The sequence below is a fragment of the Pezoporus occidentalis genome, unplaced genomic scaffold (assembly GCF_034315485.1).
Source record: "Pezoporus occidentalis ecotype Australia unplaced genomic scaffold, CSIRO_AGI_Poc_V1 ctg160, whole genome shotgun sequence".
NCBI lineage: Eukaryota > Metazoa > Chordata > Aves > Psittaciformes > Psittacidae > Pezoporus > Pezoporus occidentalis.
This window is the reverse complement of record NW_026913426.1, coordinates 1,939,513-1,964,264: the sequence shown is the minus strand read 5'-3', so window position 1 is coordinate 1,964,264 and position 24,752 is coordinate 1,939,513. Positions and strand designations below refer to the sequence as shown.

General features: G+C 43.3%; 1 protein-coding gene and 2 long non-coding RNA genes across 4 annotated transcripts; 2 read left to right on the top strand and 1 right to left on the bottom strand.

Annotated features, from left to right (window-relative positions):
• Positions 1-370: 370 nt before the first annotated feature.
• LOC134160496 (uncharacterized) lies at positions 371-11,762 on the top strand. Its single transcript, XR_009963565.1, has 3 exons — positions 371-481; positions 7,891-8,070; positions 11,704-11,762. It is a non-coding gene; the product is annotated as an uncharacterized LOC134160496 (long non-coding RNA).
• Positions 11,763-16,440: 4,678 nt separating this feature from the next.
• LOC134160554 (uncharacterized) lies at positions 16,441-18,115 on the top strand. The gene is made up of 3 exons (XR_009963595.1): positions 16,441-16,588; positions 17,608-17,860; positions 18,035-18,115. It is a non-coding gene; the product is annotated as an uncharacterized LOC134160554 (long non-coding RNA).
• Positions 16,631-23,107, bottom strand: CUNH17orf67 (chromosome unknown C17orf67 homolog). 2 transcript variants are annotated; one of them, XM_062612661.1, is made up of 4 exons: positions 22,775-23,107; positions 22,017-22,117; positions 19,124-19,263; positions 16,631-17,640 (listed from the first exon to the last, which is right to left on the bottom strand). In XM_062612661.1, exons 1-3 carry the CDS (start codon positions 22,827-22,829, stop codon positions 19,147-19,149), a joined length of 273 nt encoding a protein of 90 aa, XP_062468645.1. In that variant the 5' UTR covers positions 22,830-23,107; the 3' UTR covers positions 16,631-17,640; positions 19,124-19,146. The 2 variants fall into 2 exon arrangements, with proteins under 2 accessions (XP_062468645.1, XP_062468646.1); XM_062612662.1 differs by lacking the exon at positions 16,631-17,640 and having other exon boundaries at positions 18,897-19,263.
• Between the last annotated feature and the right edge of the window lie 1,645 nt (positions 23,108-24,752).

The following is a 24,752-nucleotide window of genomic DNA, read 5'->3' as shown; positions in this document are numbered from 1 at the left end:
AGGTTCACAAGCAAGAGCAGGGGGTCAGAGAGGACCAAAGCCACCCGGTCCCAGAGGAAGACCTTTCTTACCCATGTTGCTGAGTGATCTCAGTTATAGTGTTTGTATTTTATCTGCACGCTCTTTAGAGAGGGACTGGCTACCAGGCCACGAGCATCATCCAGTGTGTATCTATCTGAGCTTTAATACTTCAGATAGAAAGGTAGCAGTGTCACATCTACACTGGAGACCACAGGAAGAGTAAAGATACACTGGGTAACTTCAAATAAGCTGGTGGGGACAGAGGGCACTCCAGCTGAACTGAATGGGGTCATTTACCAGAAAGCTGGTTAAATTGGCCTAATCAGTTTGTACTAACCCTGCTTTCTGCTGCTAGCCTCACATTACTGTGGGAGCTAGGTGGTTTCAAAATGGCTCTCATGTCTCTGCTTTACATCGCAGCATGACACACAGACGCACGCCAAGTCTTGAGTTAAAGACTGTAAGTAACAGGAATCTTGTTCATCCCTAGATAAGATACCACAGTGATGAACTGCCCTCACTGTTAAAATCGCGAATGTTATTTATTAGCATAGACAGTCTATATTAATAACATTCTGATCTTAAAGGGAAAGGGTTTCTAAACACCATGGCTGGTGCTCTTAAACCTCTTGGCTGCTTCTGAAGATTGCTTTTTCCTGATAATAACAGTGCTCCAAGATCTAAGGCAGGAAGAGCTGCTCGCTCCTCAGCTCAGTTCACGCTTCTGATCATCATTTCCTTATAGCAAACCATCATTTAAAAAACAAGCCGTATAAAATGTTGTTCCTGTCGTGATTTATTTTGTTTTCCCGGTGTCTGGAGACACGATGTTCTCCCGGCCCCTCGCAGTGGTTGTGCGCGTTTGGCCTGGCTGTTTCTTGTGGAAAATCATAAAAATATTTGGTGAGCAGAAGGGAGATGCGAAGTGCTTTGGTGGTCTGATCAGGGAGGGTATGGAGAAAGGCTCTGTGTTTTGTTTTGAACGAAATGACTGGCTGGATCCTTTACTGATGGCAGAGACACCCCAAACTGCAGCAGCGTTTGGTATTTTTTCTTCTAAATCATTATTTTCATTTAGGATGCTGGAATGCTTGGCGTGCACCTCCTCACTGGTATGTTTTCAGTTTAAACGACTTTCTGGTGTTTTGGTGAAGGTAAATAAGCATCCTGACAGGGCAACCCTTGGAGCAGGCCAATCGCCAAGGCCAGCTGAAATTTAATAAGACAGAGGGTGAGTAATTCCCAGTCTCACAGGAGATCAGGAGACATGGATAGTGCGTCTGAGTCAAAGGGCTGGAAACCAACCTCGGCAGGCTTTGGATGAGGAGAGTAAGAGAAGAGCTGGCCAGCTGAGAGAGGAAGTTGTTAATGCTTCAGAAGTAATTGCCTGCGGGGAAAGAAGCTGTAATCAAAGCCTATTAGCACCAGAAATATAATTTACCCAATGTCATCATATATGGAATTAGAGGTATCATTTCAGTGAAGACGTGCGTCATGAATTCAGTTTTAACAAGAAAACCAAATTTTGCTGCGTTTTCCAGACCTTTTGGTCTGTGCTGGTTTTGAAAGGAAAAGAAAAAAGTCCAGAACTCTTTCATAAATACATTGAAATCATTAAATGTGAAAGCACAAACTTGAAGAGAGCTATCACTGAAATTATGACAACTGAAGCTTGAAATATTTAGTTACTCAACATCGAATTAACGCCTACAAAGGAGGTTTGGAACTACATGATCTTTGAGGTCCCTTCCAACTCTAACAATTCTATGATTCTGTGACTTGCAGATAAACGATACAAATCCTAATCAAAAAATGAAGAAAATGGCAAAAAATAACATTTACTGTAAACCCTCTGGGATATGGCTACTTTCATAGTGGTATGTGAATAGTAACTGAATGAATAGCCCTAAGTCACTTGTGGCCCAGGCATGGAGCTACTATAACCAGCATTGGTTTTGGTGTCGTCATTGCAGTGACCTAAAATGCCATCGTGCTGCTTCTTGGACACCCTGTAGGAGAGTCATTGGATCTCAACTCACCCTAATTTACTTTGCTTCTGTTATATCTGCAGAGATATTGTGTATGTTGTAATGTTGTAAAGAGCCCAGTTCCCCCTTGGATCTTTCACTGCTGACTGAGGGGAGCATTGCCCCACAGTGTCATGACTCTTTCCATAAAGTGATGTGCAGGGAATTGCATAGGGAAGTTGAAATTCCAAGTTGGACGCTCAGACCTTCATGTATGTGCCAGTTCTAGCCCAGAAAGAAGATGTCTTAGAGAAAGTAGGAAACTTGCAACATGCAGCCAATGTTTTGTCAATACCCTATGGACAATATTCCGTATCGACCCCTTTTCACTACAGTCCACACTTTCTATCTCTAGCTAATGTATATGCATACACATACGTGTTTTGATTTGCCACTTCATTTAACTCCTCTATGCTAGGAGAAATACTAATATTTATTTCAGAGCACTGTAAAGCTTTTCTGCTGCAATGTCTGCTTTCTGATTCCAGGAGAACACTGTCATGTGAAAGAACCTATTCAAAATCCATTGCATTCCCGTCCTTTTAATTTATGCAGTCAGATTTATACTCTAACTTCACATCTCAGTTCTTGTCTGCTCTTGAGTTCATTTGCTTTCATAGCAGACGGAGCTGCTGAAGTGGCTGCATACATACCAGCCTCCTTACACTGGAATGATATTGTCCCTAGGTGGGTTTCCTTATAATCGCCACAGATCCTCCCAGAAATTCTGGCGGAGCACAGAGCACATCACAAGTTCAGCAAATGTGAGACCATCAGATGATAAAAGCCTGTTTGTGCTGCTCTTAACTCAGTAGCAGTAATAGCTGATTCTTCACATGCCCAAAATGAAATTAAGGGGGGTACTCAAAGAGGTTGTGGTTACACGGTCACTTTAATCTGGCAGAAATCTGGCTGCTGCTGAAAGCGGTTGTTCCACTCCTCTCCCCCCTCTTCCTCTGCACCCAGTCACTCTTTTCACCCACTCTCATCTGGCACCAGAGTTGCTACGGCTTTGGAACAGACCTGACCCAGCTGAATATCGGCTCCATTAGTTGTATGCTTTGTTTTTCTTTTTCAGTTAGCTTCTGAGGGTGGCACTGCCACATGAATGCTTGTGCTGGTGTAAGAGAGCACAGAAATGAGTGTGTGGAGGAAGAGGGAAGGGAAGAACCACTTTTTCAGTAGCAGCCCAAAGGGCCATTGAATGACGGCCTGATTAGACTAGAAGCATCCAACCCACACAAGCGAAACTAGCTAGGATGTGAGCCTCTCACATCCCTTGGTAACTGCTGTGCTCCTCTGTTATAAGCACCTTCCCGTTTCCCAGTAGCCACTGTACACTTGGGGTTTCCAGGCACTCCTTGTCCTGGGAATCCTCTGCCCATCTCTTCAGCAGCAAACACATTATCTGTATTGCCTTCTTTCTCAGCCTGTGATTTCTACAGTCCCGCAGCAGTCCTGCTCCCAGCATGTCAAATTAATTCCCATCTCCTGTTTGTTCTCATTTTTTGCCTTTTCCCCACAATGTGCGCGCCATCCCAAACTTTTCCACAGACCAGTCAACCAAATTAAAACAACATATTTTTCCAAATTATTTAAACAATGAGCATTTCACTTCTGAGACCCAGCCCAAAGATCCTTTCCCAACCCAGTGAAATATTGTCCTAGTTCTGTTAGGCTTTGGGGCAACACGCAGTATATACACAGTTGAGTTATCCCAACAGCAGAGCAGTGCTTCAGTTGTGGCTCCTGGGTTTCCTCCTTTCCAAAAGAAGCAATCCGTGTTAGCATTGTGCTTGGCTCCGGCTGCCTTCCCTCCTTGCCGCCTGGCTGCCGCGGTGCGCGAGGGGTGCCAAACCAGAATTCCTCAGCTCCCCTTCCCAGCCCACCCGTTCCCCACCCGTCTGTGTGGGAATGGGGAGGGACAGTGCTGGGACCTGCTGCGCCAGCAGCCAAGGTGGGAGAAGAGAGACAGAGCTCCCAAACTGTGCCATAGAAGAAAAATCCTCATCCCCACTGCTCAGAGTGGGCAGGTTCAAACCCATTGGCAGCAATAACTTCTGTAGCATCAGTGACTTTCTTTGCTGTGGTGTACACAGCCCTTGTGTGCAGCACATCTGCACAAGACAAGAGCACACTGTGCTGACAAGAAGACAAGAGCAGAATGTGCTGACAAAAGGGAGCACAAAACCCAGTAACAGAACAAGAGAAAATGCAGGATCATCCTGGAAAGACACAAATCTTCCAGCTCAGTGTTTTCCATTTGCTCATGCTTGTTGCAGTTTTACCACAGAGCTGGTGATCACTATTGCTGGTTATATGCACCTTCTCAATGCAGTTGTCTGGTACAGAACAGCTCTACACCACAGATTTCATCCTCTACCATTGTTTCAGTCATACTGGGTGAGAGTCCATGACACCTGATAGCAGTTAATATCACTGTATCTGCAAACCAGCCCATTCAGTCAGGGTATCAGAATCTGGGTGGAAACTGTTTACACTGATTTGCTGTATTTATTCCCCCTGCTGCAGTAGAGGCTGATATCCAGTGACATGCCCAGGTTTAAAAGAAATGAAAATGGCCATTAACAACTTAAAATCCCTTATTGGAGAAAAAAAGGTGAGGTTTTATTTTCAGATGGAACCTCCAAAATCAGTTTGCTGGGACTTGCCATGAGGAGTCCTATCGTTCCACTAAAATCTGGGCCGATGGGAAACACTTGCACTATTAGGATAAAACTTAGGGTGACATTAAGGCTTTATTGTAACTGCATTCTGAGGTAAATCATACACACAATTTAACAAAAGATTCTGTGAAACAAACTGGAGGTTCCTGCAGAGAAATATCTTCATGGTTTGACTCAAAACCCAGGGGAAAGACGCTTAACTCCTTTTTCACTTAGGGGGAAATGTGCTCTTTCTTGCTCTTGTTTTCCTTTTATTTTTTGGTAGCTTGAAATGGTTTCTATTTCTCTGACTTGCGCTGGTCTGTTCCCTCCCTGCTCTTGGAGCTCATTTCTATTTCTTTGTCTCCAAAAAAGATTGCATTTGTATCATCTCCAGAGAGGTCACCGGAGGTACATTGAGTGCTCACTGGATATGTTACACATCTGGTTTATATCCTCCTCCACTGAGCCACTTCACATCCCAGAATACAGTATTTCTGTATTGTTGCCATATATCAAAACACAGATGCACAGACGGTGGGGCTAGGTAGGCACAGCTACACCAGACACTTCCTCATTAATTCCATTCAGTTAATTTAAAGTAGCCACTCTTCTTGTAAACACAGCTCCCAGTTCTTGAAGTAGAAGCAATATCAAACTGCAGAACCATGAAACCGTGTAAACTTCTGCACCAGAAGGGTTTTCTTTGCAACAGCCTTTTGGCATTTGCGTATAAAATGAGTGAGACACTCGTTTTAGGGACAGAAAAAAGAAATTTCTACCTGGAATTTGTGGCAGTCTCTCATTTTTCATGGTATGGACTGCAACAGACATTGCCATACTAGTGATTCTTTGTAGGTTCAGGGGCTTCAACAGAGGAGACAACACATGTCCTGTTGGTGACCCAAGGACAAACCTAAGAAGGCGGCAGATGTACGGTGCCTTCAGACTGGCATCTGCTGCCCCTTCTCTGCCAACTCATCTGCTCTCCCCTTATGAGACAGGACGAACCTTTCTCGGGTCAGCACAGGACAATAGCTCTGGAGGCAGAATGTAAGGATTGTGCCAACAATAATCCCTGTGGCACTGCCACTGTGGGCCAAGAGATCCTCAGAGCACAGGAGGAAATACTTTATGCTGCCTTGGGCTTCTCCGAGTCTGGCACCGCCTCACTGTGGAAGCATTTTGTGCCATAAGCAGGTTTGGTTTGGCCTGTTACCAGCAACAGAAACTTCCTTTGGGGTCATCTGTAAGTTTGCAGTAATCTTTGCTCAGGTTTTGTGGTGTTTCAGGCTGGTGCAGTGACACAGGCCAGGGGGTTACAGCCATCACCCGGTGTGATGACCTGGTGCGGTTCTGAGGCAAGCATACAATGTTAGTGGACTGACTGATGGGCTGACAGACTGACAGCCAAGCAGTGTGCTGGGCAGCCCCAGAGCAAGCAGGTTCATGAGGAACCCCTTGGCGCTGCAGCCACGCAGTGAAACTGTGAGGGATTCAGGCATCCCAAAGATCAGCTCTTGTCACTGGAATCTCTGCTTCTGTAAGCACTTGGGTTTGCAAAATCATCTCTCTGTGTGTCCTGAAAGGTGTGGCAGGAGCAGGAGCTGGCTCAGGCAGCACATGGAAGAGGGGCAGTACCCACCGCCCATTGTCTCCATCCATCCTTCCATGCATACCCCAAACGTGTGTGCACACATGAACCCGCACACACCCAGTTTCACTCTGATTTGTCCCTGGATTGAATTAAGCTGAAGGATCAAAGAGCCAAATGGGGACACTGTTTCCACACAGAGCAGAGGCAGGGACTCTGCTCTCAGAAACCAGCCTGATGTTTGTCCCTGCTGGCCTCACCTGATTCAATCAAAGTGCAGCCAAAGGTCTTCTGTTTCCAGCCCTAGCTCACTCCCATCACATCCCCCTCAGCTTTCTTCCCACCTGGGCTCCTTCCAACTTTGTCCCATGTTCTCCAAATTGCCAGAAAGTGTAATTCCTTTTTTTTTCCCCTGGAATTGGCATTAAAGCTGGAAGCAAAGACATTTCTGTCTGGTCAGAGGGGGGGAATATCTGTTCCAAATGCTTTTGAAATAGGCACATCAAACTTTATGACACTCCTTTTAGAACAGTGGATTCTATTTTCCTTATATGAACTTTGGTGGAGCAGTTTTCCATGCCCACATACATGCAGACTGCTTTGTTCCAGGGCTTGGGGAGATTGGCTCTCCAGTAATTGAGCCATGCACAGTTTCTCAACGTGAACTTGCATTTTTGGAAGCATTACATCTTAATTTTAGCTTAAAGTTCTATTGAAAGTCTGGCTCTTAATAAATAATGATATACAGTTATGGAGCTTTTCAGTTTAATGCGAACTCTCAGTGCTAACTTAAGTGGAATTGGGATACTTTAGTTGCTGGTTCATTATTCCACTCTAAAAATTTTAGGATGGTTGAAGTGATGTATTTATAGTAGCTAAGTACCCCAGCCTGATCGCAATCAATCTGAGCAATGCCACTCATTGTTCCTGTGATAGCAAAGGAGATCAGAAGGTGATGTTTGTCGTTGGTAAAATCTGGTCATGAGGCAAATAAGTGAACAATGTCTGCATGCTAATGTTGTGGTAAATGCTGATCTCCCTGATTTTCAGTAACCACTACAATCCCTTGCAACATCTAATCAGCTCTGTCACCCCACGGGTGAACACAGCCCGGGCAGTCCAGAGTCAGTAAGTTGGTCTATATAGCAACATTATATGGGGAGATGTTTGTATGCTGCTTGCCGTTAACGGGACCTGAGTTTCAACGGGGAACATTCGGCACTTTATAACTGGATTCCACAGACATAAGGAAATTACCCAAAAGTGCATGAGCTAATACATACCTGGCATCTTTTGTAGTCCTTCTCCACAGATAATGCTCTGTAACATCTCTTACAGGATAAAGACAGCAGAAACACAAAGGTGAAAATAAATGAGACACATGTGTGGGCTTAGCCTGGAGCAACAGTGAAGGAAAAAGTGACCTTGCTGTCATTGCATACATTTCCTTGTCTTGTTTAATTTAGGAGTCGTGTTCTAAAAGAGCACGTTTTGCTGTTTCTGTTGTCCCTGTGCTGGTCTCTGTACTGATGATTTACTGTGTGTAGCCCTGAGCTGTAATCCATTTCTCCCTCTGCTCCAGCGAGTTGTTCTGGGCACGTGTGTGTCCTGCTGCTGGCAGCCTGGAGCCACAGGTGCTGTTCACTTCACTCCTGAGAGAGTGCAGTTTCAACAGCAAAGCTGCTGATGCAAATGGAGCAGAATTAAAAGCTTGGGAATAAATTAATAAATTAACTCAGTGGCTTCAACATTTGTCATCCTGGTAAGTAGGAAATAGATGAGCAACTGAAGTGATGGAAATGGCCTCCTCCTACCGCTTGGCAGCCATGGATTTCAGATATACAGGATGATTCCTTCTCAAAACAGAATTGGAGATGCGTCAGCACTCTGAGTGTGTAAGTGATGCTGCAACACTTAGTGAGCCCAGTCTGTCATCCGTGCTAGAACCATTCCTCCTCAGGATGGATCCCAGCCAAAGTGGAAGCAATGCCCTCTGTTCAGGGCACTGTTGGAAATGTACTGCTGGAGTATTTTGTTTGAGGGGAAGCCTTCTTTCTTTCTGGGGTGGATGAAACGCTGTGTGGGGTGAGTCACCTCTAGGTGCAGCTGGAATGATCGGTACACAGGCTGGCCGGTGGCAGAGCAGTCCAGACAACCACAGTACACACCCTTAGACACATTGGTAGTGTCGGGTAAGAAAGCTTTCACCTCCCTGGGCAGTTTAACCACAGCTGCAGAATTTACCAAGGATGAGGCTGTGCAGCTGATAAAAGCTCCTTAAACCACATGGAGATATCCCCAGCTCACTTAAGCTGGTGTGGAGAAGAGAAATGAGAGGGTCCAGTTCACACTTAAAGCTTGGAGTGAGGCAAGGAAGACATTTCTGACTCTGACTCCATAGTCTGTTCCATCTATGAGCGATTCTTTCCTGAGGCTGGACTGGAGAGCTGTGGCTGATACAATCACACATAATGAGTTCTGTAGGCATGCACCAAAACAGAAATTGGCTTGCTATCAGCTGCAGGGATTTTAGTCTTTGACTCTTTCTGTGGCTGTTCACTTTGCTGGAAGTCATTGCACTGAAGGGCCTCTGCAGAAACGCTGTTAGCCCAAAGCCATATTAATATTTAAACTGTTTTTCCCAAGCACTGCCACAGCTGTGCAGTGTGAAATAGGAGACATTTTTCTCTCTTTCCCTGAGCAGCTCTAAAGCATCTAATAATAAACAGGGAAGAGTGAAAAGAACGAAGTTTGGGTATTGTGATAGCTCATCTAAAATACCAACTATTAACACCCCGCTGTGGATTTGAAGTGAACAAAACTTTGTGTATCACTGAAATGCCCTCAAATGTTGAGGACTTAAAACCAAATTTCTCTGGGCAGAAAGTGTTCTTGAAAACCTTAATTTCTGCTGCTGGGATGCTGAAATGCAGTTCAGATCCATCCACTGCTGAAACATAAGCTCAATTTCTATCATTTTGAGTACATTAAAATATCTGTAGATATATACATACATAGAAATAAACAGATGCAAATCTATTACATTTATGTGATTTGCTTTGAAATGAAGTTTGTTGCCTGTGAGCCTAAAATTGTGGTTTTCAAATTGGAAAATGAGTAAGTGTACATGCCTGGATGGCAGGGCTGAATGAAAGCAAGCTCTGGCCTGCCATGGTGTGCCATGCTGCTCTTGCCTTCAGGCTTTACCCTGGCCCTCCTTAGAGTTGCCAATAAGTGTCAGAATTGGAAAGGACAAGGTATGTTGTGTTTGGAACTGCTCCCTCCCTAGGGCTGTAGGCAGAATCTGCTGTACCCAAGTCATGTTTCAAGCTTTTCTTTGTGTCCATGGGGGCTAGAACGATGTTTCCTAAATGGAAGAGGAGATTCTGATTTCTTCATGAGGCTCTAGGAGATAACCAGTAGCAGTTCAGGCTTGATCCATCCCAGAGAGTATTCTTAACACCAACCTGTCATCCCCTTCTGTGTTAGCAAGGAATTGAGCATGTTTAAGAGTTACCAAAATTGTATTTGGTGATAACAGAAACAAACCTGTGTGAGTACCGTATATCATAGCCTCTTTACTCCTGTGGAAGGCTGGGATTCACTGGAAGACTTCCATGGGCAAGACTCACTCGTATTTTACAGAATGAGGCCCTTACTATTTATTTTTTAATCTTATTTTTAAATTATTTCTTTTTTAGGCTCAAGGCCTCTGATTCCTGTGAATCATGGTATTCAGCTGTTGTGCAGTCTGAGAGTTTCCTCTACAGTCACCTATTTGAAATGCAACTCATACAATAATACAGGATATCTGTAGTGTAAAATAGTACCAGTAGATAATACAGGACAGGACAGTATAGGATAACCTTCTACAGACTAGAAAGAAATCAAATCTACAGCTGCACAGTACTGCTGTAGACAGTTCCTGATACATACAGTTATTGGCCACAGGTCTAGCTGGTGTGTGAACAAGAGTATGACATTCTTTGTTTGCTGTGCAGAACTCTGTCCTTATTTAGCCCTAACTACCTGTCAGTTGCTTTCAGGAAGCATTTGCTTTGTGAACGTTTCAAAAGTGTGAGGGGTTTTTAAGTCGTTGCAGTTTTGTTTTTAGAAAGGTGAGGAATCCAACATCCTACTGTGAGTAGAGCCCTTTGATGGGTCGGGATGCTGCATGAATGATAAATATACCCACAGGCTTAGAGTAACTATCCAATGGCATGTAACTAAGGTGTAAAGGAGTCAATTTTACACAGGTTGACCACAGAGGCCTTGTCACTTCCCAGTAAATTAAGGTCTTCCATTGGACCTGTAAATTTCTTGCACTGGTCTTGTCCCATGACTACAGAAACAGCTGTTTTGATGGACTGTTCCATTCCCTGCAGATGACAAGAGTCCAGCGCTGTTCCTGTGCGTGCCATGGCACCAATAAATTGAGCACAAAACCTTTCTGCAGCTTTTCCCATGGCTGACACTCCATGTTAGTCATTCCTTTATACTGGTGGGTTTTTTCCCAGAACCTTGATCAGTCTTTTCCAGGAAAACCCTGCTCCGCTGATGACTTACAGGCAGCATGGAGAGGAAGGCCATGCTGTAAGCCTGGATTAATTTCAGATGTGTGTGTGTGTGTGAGGCAAAACTACCTTCTTTGCTTAAAATCCCGTGGGTTTACATACCCTTCTCATGAATGTCCAATGATTGCAGAGGGTTTCCTAGGGGAATGGATCCATGGCGTGCTCTGCAAGGAATGGAGACTTCTTGCCTGGTGCTGTGCTTGTGAAACAATCCTTCAATGGTGCAAAAAGCAGGTGGGAAGGTTCTGGGACAAGGAGGGAGAGCTCTGTGCTTACGCCAGACTGGGTGAGCCCACCATGTTATTGTGAAGGGTCTGCCACATCCTAGTCAAGGCTTGCTTGTAGAGGAAAATGTTATTGCTCCATGATTGGAAGGTGAAGATTCTCCATCCCAAATGTTCCGCTGTCTGCGTAGCAATGAAGACGCTGCCAGGTGAAATTCAGAACTTCATAAGCACAGGATGCTTTGCAACCACAGGAGTAAAATGTTCAAAGTATCATGAACATGGGTGTCTGAGCAGGAAAACGGCCATGTCAGTGCTACACAATTGTTCTGTCTGCATAATTACTGAGGATCTGATTTTGAGAGAGTTCAGGGACAAGTTTTGTAGACTTCATGTCCCTCGTAATGCATGACAAGAAATGGACACTGGTAGAATGCCTATTTTGAGACTCTTCTTTAGGATCAAAGCAATCATGACCTAGAAAGAGCAGATAAATCCCATCATTGTTCATTATTAAGTATGCTTTATTTACATTTACATTTGCATTCCTGTTACTGGTAAAGCTTGGGTTTATGTTTGGCTTTTCTTTCTATGCAGCTATGCAGCCAACCCTGTTTATTTAAATCACTCATCACTGATCGCACCTCAGATTCCTGGGAGGTAGGTGAGCTCTGCTATAGTCATCTTATGGACATTGCCTCCCAGCCAGAGAGGAGCAAACCCGTCATTCTGCAGTGTTTAGTTTAAACTGTGTCTCTAGCTGATCAATAGAGGCTGTGACAACACTCAGAGTAGTTGAGCTTTGTCTGTTAGGCCTGGTTTTGGCCCAAAGTAAAACAGGGCCCACCAAAACGTGAGCAATCTGCTGATTGAACCGGGTAAATCTATGTACTAGAACCATTTATCTTAAATAACCAGGACAAGCTCATATTCTGCAAATAATTATGTGTGTGAGTAATTTTTCTCATCTGCTTGAAGTTTATTACTGATGCTGGAACTAATCCTATATAGTGCATGGGAAGTATAGAGAAGTACATCCTGATTGCATTAAGTGAAATATTGGGCTCTGTTGGAGAGTAGAAGTGCTATGGATCTGATAATCCAGGCATTTTGTAGACTGGATTCTTGTGTCAGTTTTATAGGCACTATATGGGTACATATTCATAGTCACGGCAAGAGAGTTCAAGAGCAAATGTCTAAGCCAAGCATACTCTGAACATTTAGAGCATTTTGCTAAATTGATTTCTGAAGCCATTCAGTAATTACTCTTTATTCTGAAAAATTCAAAATGAAGCAATGTTCTGCCCCACTTTGTCTTTGCTCCAAGATCTCCTATATTTAATGTTGGCTCACTCAGTTTAATAAAGGTATGTGTACGATGCTCTGTGCAAAAAAGAGATGCCCAAATGGATCTTTAGATCCAAATCCTCCCTGGAAAAAGAAGTGGTACTTAAACTCATCATCACGTATTGAAACATCCTGAAAAAGACAGGCAGGACCAAGAGGAGCATGAGATTTGGAATAATGCTGGTGCTTCAGAATTCTGGTTTCATGTTGAGCCTTACACTGGGCTGGACATGCCTGTTTGATAGAACAAGGAGAGTTGTATTAGCTCAGAGTTCATTGAACGTTTTCTGCTTTTTCCTGTTTTTCATTTCAGTGCACATCTTTACCCCCAGACCTGAAACAGGATTAAAATGCCAGAAAGGAGACAGATCACTCAGCATTTCCAATCACGTACCAGACATCTCAGGACACACAGTTCTCACAAGATTTTCTACCCTTTTTAGACCATAAAAGGCTCAGATAACCTCCCAAAGTACACGCTCATCTCTTCAGTCATTAAAAAATGAACGTTTACTGAGAATCTAAACTGGATTCCTACCGCAGTGATCACATTCAATCAATCCAATTTCACTCCATTATTTATGCATTCATTCATTAAGACAGATAACAGAAGCCTTCATTCAAAATGAGGTTCCAATATTCAAAACAAGGCTGCAATTATGGCAAAAAAGAAAGCCCTGAAGTACTGCAAGGAATCATTTCCATACACACTCTTTCATTTCAGATTGTTATGGTTATTTACTTTTTCTCTGTCTTTGATGTTCACTTTTCAGAATGCTCCAGAGAAGCAGCACTGTCATCGTGACTAGAAGAGTACACTCTTCAGTCCCCATGAGAAGCAGGCAAATACCCTATCATCTAAACTACAAACTGGCAAGTTCGAGTTTTGCATTTCCAATTGCCTTCACCTCTGTGCAAGTGAATTTTGAATAAAGCAAGTGATTGACTGGAAATTCCAGTCCTCATAACCAAGTATTTCTGGTGCATGATCTCCTGCAAGGTAAGGCAGTCTCATAGAAACAGCCAGTTAGTTGAACTGCCAAATTGCTTAGTGGCAATAGCATAACTCCTTCATATACTATTTATCTGTCTGTGATAAAATCTTTTAGTCTAGGCCTAGCTGAAGAAGTTGATGCTTTCAGAAATGCCAGCCTTTGTCTCTTTTCCCTGAGTTACTGTGTATTTAAATTAGATTTGGTATTATTTATGTACTCTATAAGTGGTACTACATTTTGGGCCCTAGGCACAGTCTGCCTTGTCTGTACAGGTTTATACCGCACCTAACACCTAGTCCCTCCATCTGCTAAAGGTAATAAATATAGTAAGATAATGTAATGCCATAAAGAGTGATGCTTTTACCAATTAGTCTGCAGCTTACATTTTGGGGTTACTGGAGATAGATCAAATGGGACCTACTCTGAGAGGGAAGAACTGCAGCCGCACAAAATCCTTTCTTCAGATCTGCATTTGAATGGCAGAGAGTATAATGTCACCACTCCAATGTGCGATGTAGAAACTTTCAACCATGTCACCCACATAACCGTGCAGACTCCACACTAGCATCTGTGTTCACAGCAGTCTTGGATCCCAAGGGGGAAAAAATCGGCCATTTGCTAAAGTTTTAATGTTTGGTGGGGTTTTTAAGGTTTAGAGGTGACTATTTCAGTCAGCTGAGCTGAACACTTTAAGAAAAGGGGTGAAAAACAAGGGGCAGGGAGGAGGGATGCAGTAGTTTGGGTCAAACAGCTTTTGAGAGCTGTGGTGCCGTTTATACGCAGAAACAGTGGCATCTAGTGGGCAAGTTTTCAGATGAGAAGAGACAAAATTAGCAGACACTGAATATAGAGCAAGGCAGCAATTAAAGCTAATGATATATTTATCTGCTTCATAGATTAAAGATTTTCCCAAGTCTTTTGTAATCCTCTTCTGTAAAGGCATTTGAAATCAACTATTTTGCCATTAGCTTTCCCATTCTGTATACAACTTTCAGAACGCTTGTTCATCTTATTTTAGCTATATTAAGCCCTCTCGTGGCTTTCATATGCAAATTCTAATTACATAATGCCATATAGATTATCATAGGGAAGCCCATGGTTTGCATGCATATATAGAAGTCTAGCATTTTTTCCCCAAGGTTTTAGACATGGACCAAATAGACCTTGAACACACTTGATCTATTTCCCCTTTAGATGATTTCAAGCACAGCGTGGCTTTGAAGGAAAGATCTGAGTAAAGGGCAAGAATCAAAACACAGTAGAACAGCCACACTGAAGGACTGTGAGAAAAGCTTATTACATAGCTTTTGTAGCTATAAATACGATGTTTATGCAGTGTTAACTTTTTATGCTAATTCTGTATGAGTGTTTTCATTGCTGAGTCATAATAAATGCTTGAGTTAATTTATTTATACCTGACCCTAAGATGCTGCTCTTCTATTAGTCCATGGATCACATGTAAAACACTATAGATATGTTATGGACATACAGAGATGTATAATAAGCAGGGTGAGGGGGTGCTACATCCATTGCAGTAGTCTAAAGCAGTCACACTCGTCCCATCCCTCTCTCTTTAGACTTCAGTGTTTGCCAGTGCTGAGCAAATGTAAGTTTGCTGTGCTGTGATGGCCTCCTCTTCTCTGTCTCTCTCAGGCAGGCTGAAGGTTGATTCTCTGTTTACTTGCAGGGCCCAAATTAATTTGTATGAATGGAGGACTTGGGTTCTTAAATCTAGCAGAAGAGCTGAATATATTAAAAAGAAATATCTTGGATTCTTCAGGATTACAGAGGCACTGATTGATAGGCTTTAGTCTGGGTTTTTCTTCTTTACCCTCATAATTTCTGTTCTCTCTCTCTTTCTTTACACTTTTTTCTCCCTGTATTCTCTATGTTTCAAACTTTCCTATATGGCATCTGCTGTTTTTCTTGTCTTGATGGACCAGGAGGTACTTCCATGGTCAGTTCTACCACAGAACAGAAGTGTAGGTACTATTAGGAGAGAGTTTACTTTTGTAAAGAAGCTTTAGTGCTGTAATTCTGTAAACACTGGTGAGTTTTTGATTTGAAGCTGAGTGCAGATATGGGTTGGCTCTTTAGCCCATTGACTAGATCAGGTGGCCTGGCACAAATGTAGGCTAAAGACTATTAACACTATACCACAGATTTTTCCCTTATAAAGTGAAAGAGAACATGGAACAGGGACCTAGAAGTACTTCACCTTTCTGTGTTTTTGGTTTTCTCCTTGTGAGTTAGACTTAATAATCCTTTGGAGATGCCTATATGAGATGCGGAAAAGCAAACTTAGAGCCAATAAACACTGTCTATTCCACGTGTGTGCTTTAGGATTAGCTCTGTGTTGCTGAGTTAGCCCTAGAAGCTACTATTTAACCTTACTAGTTATCTAACTCATGACTGAATATAAGTAGGTGGGAGTTCTTGTATTTCAGAGAAGTACTTACATCTGCTTTCACTGCGTGAAAGTTGGCATAATTGGGTTTGGCATGAACTTTTCACTGTGCAAGAAAAAGCAGAGCCAGGATTTCACCTAACGACTTTAACTTCAGCAGAGATATGCAAATTGAGATCTATGTATTGCGAGTATTATGAATGAAGTACACAATAGCAGCCTGACGATACTTTTTTACCCTCCCAGATTTAATCTGTGATTTCATCTTGACAGCAGGGGAAAGCAAGCCTTTGATGCTTTGAGATTTAAATTACTTCCTTGGAGTCATCTAGGAGAGCTCTCTTACTGGAAGGAAAGTATACCAGAAGGACTGTCAAACTGTTTCACTCTATCAGATGCAGCAGTAACTACCTTATATATATGCATAAAACTGTTTTATTTCGCTACCAGTCCTCAGGCTCAGTGCAACTGCAGTGAGGAGCTCTGAAAGTTACTTTGTTCCTTTCATAACTAATTCTGTTGCCACTGCAAACCATAACAGTCATGTAAGAGCCATCAAGACATTGTTCATGTTGTTTTGCAGGTATCATATGTTTACCATCTGATTGTACAAGGTACTCGGTACCAAGGCAGAAGTTATAAAGGCATGCAGGCAGAAATGGCTGGATACATGTGCCTGACCTGGCAGAATTATGAAGGAAAGGGAAAAGCTGTGCAGAGAAACTACAAAATGGTAAAGTCCGCTCCATAGTCCTTCCCAGCTGCTGAGCCTAGGAAGTCCTCTGACATCTCCTCACTACTTCACCGTAATAAGCTTCACTTCCAGTGATTTTTGTATGGGAGACTAAAGTAACAAAATCATCTGAAAATGGGTTTGCATCAAGCTTTTATTATGAAACAATACATGAAATAGTCATCAGGCAATTAAACATAGATCAGTGTTGCATAAATGTTATGTCTTCATACAATATTGTTATTTAACCTAGAAAACTGTAATTAAGGATTCCTCCAAAGTTAGGGAGCTGGCCTTCTTTTCATGGTTATACCTCCAGTTTTCTATGAACCTCTCCCTCTAAGTTTCTGCTGCTTCAGACAGTCTGAAGTTGTACCCTTAAAAAGCATACTCTGGCACTAATCAGTGATTTATTCTTGCCCTTACTTCAGAATCCTCTAATGGTTTGGGTTGGAAGGGATCTTAAAGCCCATCCAGTTTCACCCACTGCCACAGACAGGGACACCTTCCACTAGAGCAGGTTGCTCCAAGCCCCTGTGTCCAACCTGGCCTTGAACACTATCAGGGATGGGGCAGCCACAGCTTCTCTGGGCACCCTGTGCCAGTGCCTCAGCACCCTCACAGGGAAGAGCTTCTGCCTAAGAGCTCATTCCAATCTCCCCTCTGTCAGGTTAAAGCCATTCCCCTTGGCCTGTCCCTATAGGCCCTTGTAAAAAGTCCCTCTCCTCTGGACTCGCTTCAACGGGTCTTTGTTCTGATGCTGGGGGCTCAGCAGCTGAACATCGTACTCCAAGTGGCATACTAGGGGAGACCCTTGATGTATTTATTCATATATGCAGTCATTACTGGTAGAAAATATATGGTGGTCTATAACATAAAACTTCCATTTATAGTTGGAGGTTTTGCTCTATCACTAGGATTGCACTGTATTGCAGAGGTTCAGCTCTACAATGAGCACATAGACAATGCAGGAATAATCTTTTCCTCCTTAACGTAATCATGGTATATATCCTCTTCAGTGGCCATGAAGAGATCTGTGGAAAGAAAGAGATCTGCAGAGAGAAAAGAAAATGTCATTTAAAAACATGACTAATGTTACTGACATTACTAATAACAGAAAGGGCTTCAAATCATTTAAGCACTTCTCTAACATGAATTCTTCACGATCGCCTGTGAGCAGCCATAGCAAAGGATTCCAACAGCCAGCGAGCCAGCTTTCAACTGTGCCTCAGCTGGAAGATGTTTTGAAATCTGCCAACTTGCCTCCTCGGGGTAAGGTTTGGGAATTTTGTGTTTTTGTTTTTAAATAAGTTTCAGACCTATGTCTTATTGTGGACTAAGAGAGCTCCACTGAAGTCTAGCAACAGCATCAAAGGCATTTAGATATGTACAGATACAAATAAATAGCAGAATTTTAAGCAGAAACACTTTCTGTCTTTGAAACAGATCAGCCCTGACAGACACCGTCTCTGTTTTACTTGGTTTTGAAAGTAAGGAGCTAAACCTGCAACTTGCATGTTACAAGGTTAACTGTAAGTGATACGGCATCACTGTTATGGCAATGATTCAGATTTATCCCAGTTGACAAATTTCATGTCTGTTTGAAGAACGTCAGAAGGAAGGTTCATCCTGTTATAAGCATTTACAGATGTAAGTATATCTTCTTTTTTGGCATCATTTTGGCTGTTGGGTAATTGGAAGAGTTTATTTGTATTTTATACTCCTTACCTCAATGCATCCCGTTTTTTTAATGTAGCGATAAGCTGATGCTCCATGCAAAACACATAAGGAAAAAGGATGACCAGATCAGAAACCAGTTTGCATGGAGTACTAATGGGATGTGTCATTTTGTCACCAATTGGCTTGTTAGTAGTGCCTGGTTTCTGAGCTGTGCTTTGGAACATATTTTCCCATTAAATTCTATGATGCATGTGATAAACAGAGGCAATAAAGCAAATGATGGCATCTATTACACTGATGTTGAAAACCATGCACAGAACTAATAATCCATGCAAGCTCTGAGAGAATGTTCCATGTTAATGTTTGCCAGAATGTGTACTAAATAGTGAATTCCATCTAAAAAGTCAGCAGCCAGCAAATTATTTCAGCTGAGAATACTGCAGAACAGGCTCAGCTCCTAGCAGGTCAGACTTCATCTTACATATCCTGCCACAGTCCTCCAGAGAGCTAAGTGAACAAGTCCAAGACTTAAACAGATGAGTTGGAAAAGGAGCACGAGCAGACAGGAAAGAAAGAGGAGCAGTCTGAAGCAACATTATTAAGAATGTTTTGTGGTCACCAACTTAGATCCATGTAGTACAGAAATTGATAACCCCATGTTTTAGTAACAGCAACAGACTGCAGTGACACAGTTGATGCCAAGGACACTTATGTTCCCTGCCACTAATCTGTCGCCAGACACCTTTTAGCACAAGGTACTTCCTCCAGCCACTGATTATTCTCTCCTCTTCCTGTTTGTGGCTCTGCCCTTTATTACAAAGAAAGAAACAGGCACTGCAAAATAAATCTATCTACCATTTGTGGGGTAGGCAAGACCATTAGATTGGATGCACCAGATCCCTGTTGCAGTGTGGGATGCAATGGGGGTTCAACCAGTGTTCAAGGAATTGTTCTTCTGCTCTCTGCTCCAGGCGCTGGAGGTAAAGCATGTACTCCTGTTGGAAGACAAGAAAAAGTAATTTAATTATGTGAACACTCAAGTCTAATGTCAGGCCAATGAACCTTACATATGAGCAAGTAATTTACCCCTTAAAATCATCAAATACAGTGAAATGGTGATGCCAATCAACTTCCCCACCCTAGCAGTATTTACTGACTGACATCAGTAAAAGTGTTGAGCAAGAATTTTACAGTATTCATAAATCAGGGATTCTGCATACACATTTCTTATTTGCATAGAGGCACAGAAGCTTCTGTTGTTCCTGAGGGTACAGAAGGATTCTCACAGATAGGTCTGTTGTAGCCTCTTTTGAAAATAGATTCCTGCTGATTAAAAACCATGAACCCCTGACAGGATCATATGGCAGTACACCAAAGGGTTCTAGTTGGTAGCGTGCATCAGTGATGACCGGTCTTTGTGTGAGCCATAAAATCATGTGCATTTCCCATACTAATTCATAGGGGGTTGGTGTAAGCAAAGAGTTACCAAACTGAGGTGGGCTGTGTACCAAAAACCAGACCTGCACCAGAACAAAACTTACTTTTAAAAACTTACAGCCCCAGTGCCTGAGGGCTCACAAGCTCTGTGAACACTGGGTACAGGTTTTCACATATATGGTCCCCCCGCTGCTTTGCACAGTAGGTGTTGCAGGATTGGAAGCTGTAGTGTAAACCCTTTGCACTGGCCAAGTATTCCTGCTGTGCTCCAGCTCTTTGTGCTGAGCAGAGGGTTGGTACACTGGGGGCCAGCAGGAAGCATTAGTATCCTGGTTTTTAATGTGCTTTCTCTCCTGGCAGCACAGGGAGACTTGGCTCAAATCCCTCTGTAAGACTGCATTACGAATTTGTGGAGAACAGAACTATATAACTGATAGGATGCTGCAGGATTAAAAGCAGGGTCTCAGTCAAAATAAGATTAAAACATGCTGATAAGATAAATGACACTTTAAAAATATTCAGAAATGGCAGATCTTGCTGTCTGTAACTGAACAGGCTTTTTGAGTGAAACAGCACTTGGAAGGCAAACAGTGTCACAAAGAATTGCAAATTAAATTCCCCAACTCAGCATGATCTGGCCTAGTACAAACAGCTTCTGCTTAAAATAGATGAACAGAGGTGGGTTCATCCCAGCATTCATTTCATTCTGCTACAAAGAATCCATACAAAAGCAGGTTTTCTCCTAGAGCCAGGGGTACAACTGTGCACAGGGATAGAGGAGCCATGCACCTTCATTCACAAGGGAAAATCCCCGAGTTCCTCATGGAGGAGGAGGGTAGGTTTTCTATAAGTAGATATTTGTTTTTATACTGAAAACCTTTACAATTAGTGAGGAAAACAAATACTCTTCTCTTTGGGTTTTCTTACAGAAAGGCAGCATTGCTGTATAGAAAGAAAATTTTTAAAAAGGACATAAAAAGAGGGTTGGAATGTCTCAAAAAGTGTTTGCTACTGATCGTGGTGGGATGGAAGTGGTGAGGACAGAGCAGCAGAGGTCAGTGATCAAACACTTTTCTAGCCCTAGCTCCCTTTAGTCCCCACCTAGAATCACAGAACCACAGAATATGGAAGGGAAATTGGAAGGGACCCATAAGGGTCATTTAGTCCAACTCCCTCCTCTTCACAGGGCTACCTAAAACTAAACCATAGACTGAGTGTTGTGTGGTTTTGGCTCTATTATACAGTCTTCATTGCGCAAGATTGTTAACCAGCATGATGTGCTATCACAAAAAAGCATGTGCATCAGGAGTGGCACATGGCCAGGTGGCTTCTTTTTGGCTGGTCTACAATAACCACTGGAAAGAGAAGCCCAGGAGCCGTCTCCACAACCCTGGCACACACTGAGCTCAATCCTGCAAGGTACGTAGCACTCCTCATGTCCTACAGAGTTCAGAAGTGTTCAGCACCTTGCTAAACTGAGCCCCACATGTGTATTCATCACACATGCACCGTCTATTGTGAGCTTTCTCACTTCTGTGGGTTTTGCCTCTTCAGGACCATGTCATTTGAGCACAGTTTATTTACTTTGGAACGAAATAGGCAATAATTTTAAAATACCTTAAGTACCTCTTGAGAAGTGCAGAATTATACATTACATCTGGTCAAAGCAAGTATAACAGAAGGTTCTTTAATTCTTTTTCTTTTCTTGTAATACAGTTTAGAAATAAATACAAATATTTCCTGCAGTACCAATGCTGCTGCCTTAAGCTAGCAACTGAAAACTCCTACCATATCATAACAAACTATCCTATCTGTAGCATCCATAAATAAGTGAAAGAAATTATTTTAAAAGCTAGCTGAGAACTACCTCAATCTCCACACCGACCACTGACACCTGCATCTCCTTTCTGCCTTGAGTGAATGTGCTGTAAGCAGAAGACATTTCCTGTTATTTAGTTCTTCAGAAACAACCTGATGAAATCCACATTTCTATAAATGAAAAGCCACTTTCTTCTCCATAATTTAATTGACTTTTTTGAACCGTGATAAATAATTTCCACATTCTGCAAGCATACATTTCCTCAGCAACATTCAGCACTTGCAGAATGCTGCTTAACAGTAATTGAAAGAATGTAAAGGGGGGGGGGGTAATATTTCACAGAAGAACTCAGCTGCTTAAAAGAGCGATATTCATAAGATACTGCTTGGAATTAAATCTCTATAAATCTAATACTAAGCACAAATGTTTTGGGGCTTTTGGTGTTGTGGGGGTTTTAGTTAATATAATTTAAAACTGAAAGTCATAAATCACCCTCATTGGCTCATCAGGGAAACCAGCTTTTCTCGGTCTGTCTCCACGGCGAGTTCTCAGAATCTGTTTGGCATCTTTTCCAGCCAAAACTGGGGAAGTGTCTAAAGATAGAAGAGTAGAAATTAGCTCTGAAATTACCAAAACATTAACATTTTATCTGTCAGTTGTAAAATGAAACTTCTCCAAACCTGATTTTTGTCTATATACAAAGTGTGCTTTCATTACAGCCCCTTCCCCGGGGGATGTTGCATTCCAGGAGATATGAGTGGAATTTTAAACCGTTTTTATGCGTGTGCTTTCTCTAGTTCTACCTCTATGAAGCAAACCCTACATATTCGTATTACACTCTAAAATGAGAGAATATAGCAGCACCATCTAATCACTGGCGTTAGTGATTCCAGTTCTTTGTTCTTTTCTGTGCTGCTTTACTGTTTAGGACTATATTCAAAGTAATGAGTTAGCCTTTTGTTGCAAAGGAGAGCTTACACTGAACATTCTGCTTGCAGAACCTTGTGCAAATAATATTAAAATAGTAAGCTAGGAATATTAAACTTTTTGGTTTTACAAGAAATGAATGTGGAGAGCAAAACATGGAATACAATAGCATCATTGTTAAAAATCAAATCATGGAAAGCCTGCAATGTAAAAATAGGTGTTGAAATATGAAGATAGTAAAATGCAAGGTTGTGGAACTAATAGTTATGACATGCTCTGCTGTGCTACATACACATGCAGGTTTGTTCTATACAAACTCCTACCTGTAAAAGTGGTCATCAGGATCAAAACGGAGACACACACAAGAAACGTCTTCATTTTGATTCTGCTTTCTCTCAGCCTGTTCCGAAATGAGTAGCGCTGACCGAGGCATCAGCCTATTTGAAGTAGCTACGTCAGTCACAAGTGTTTGTTTATGCTTTGACTAATCTGAGTGATAGCATAATTCTGAAGACATCTGGCCTGAGGTTTTGAATTAGGCTGTTATCTGCTCACACGTTCTCAGCATAACTCTGTTCCTGAGGGACAGAAAATAGAAGTCCTTTTTTCCACGTCAGGCTTCAGAGTTACACTGGATAGTTTACCTTTGTGAAACCAAAGCAATGGGTTTGGGTGCCTAAGGTGAGCAGTTGCTCTTGAAAAGAAGCAATTGCCCATTACTGAATGTTAATGTTACAGGCTGTTGCAGAGGGACCCCTTTTTCAGAAACTGTCTCAAACTGCAGCACAGAAATGCATATTAATGGGGTTTAACTCTAGCAAAGGCAAATTGTCACTGCTGGAAAACACAGCAGAGAGGTTTTTATTACAGCGTTAATAGAACCATGCAAATGAAAACTCGCAGAATTCTTCTCTTTTCAGGACAAGGAAAACTGGATCATAAGAAACAGGATTGTAAGTGTTCCTGACTAGTAAACAGTGTGAAGTAAGAATGTAGGATAAGAAATGTTGCTGCAAGCAGCTAGTTTCTGCCTTGAGAAATACGGCAGAGGTCCTCTTCCAAGCAGCGCTGTGCTGGACATACAGCATCACCGATCTGTAGGAAAAGAAGTAAGTGTCCCTTTGAATCTAGGGTATGAAACAGGGAGTCAGAATCCATCAGCGGCTCACACAAGGGACATGAGTGATTAACATTCCCCTTTGGAGAGGACATGTAGCACATCCCTGTATCTCCTGCACCTCAGGGGTTCACCGGGGCTTGCCAGCCCTCCTCATTGGAGCCTTTTTATTTGCTGAAGAGGTGGTGTTTATTGCCCTGTGCCACCGTGCCTGCACAAGTCAGGGTGACCTGTGGCAAAGAGTGTGGGTCTCAATGAGGTACAGAAAGGTTCAGGAAGTCCAACAGCAGATCAGAGCAAGGCCGGTGAGTGCCCCTCAGGCAGACACCTTGGGGTGTGCTCAGCTGCTGTACCCACTGGTTGCCAGCTCCTTAGCTGGCACAGCTCCTCACGCTGATCTTTACCGTCTGTAAAGGTCTGACAGAAACAGTGTGCTGTAGGTGTGAGGGCTCGTGAGAGCCGCAGCAGGGGATGGAAGCGCTCAGGGCTCGGGCCATGCTGGAGCTGGGGCATCCCATGATGGGACTTCCCTTGGAAACCGGAGTGTCGTTAAGCTGTGGCACGCTGGCATTTTCCAGCGTGTGAACAGCCTAAAATCCAAGAACTGTTGTGTCTCTTGTGTGGATGTCTGTAATTGTTCAAGGTACTGCGTTGGAAGTAGGAAACCCTGTCGTTTCTAATAGCAGCTGCTCTTTATTTGCAGAACTGCTGCCGGGGAGCCGTGTAACGTGTGAGGACCGAACGGAATTAGGGGGAAGCGCTTCTGGCTGGGGTCACAGGAACCGGCAGTGTGGTAACCGGGCCCGGAGCCGGCTCGGCAGCGGATGCTCCACCGTGGCCCTTCTCCCCGGGTTGCCGAAGCTCCGTTCCCGGCGAGCTCCCGCCATGCTGTGGCTGGAGCTAAGCGAGGGCCGCGCTACCCCGCGTTGTCGTGGAGGGGCTGGCGATAGGCCCGGTGTCGCGATAAGCCCGTAACGAGCCGGCCCGAGCCCGGGCGGCGCCCGTCTCCTGGCAACCGCCGTTTCCGCTTCCGCCGCCCCGCGCATCTCCGCGGCCGCCGCTCGCCTCCTGCTCGGCCCAGCGGGAGCCGCCGCCGGGACCCGGCGGGGGCTGCGGAGGGGGAAGCGGGCGGGCGGCGGAGAGGAGGTGTGTGAAGGGCCGGGGCCTCGGCGCGGTGCCGGTCT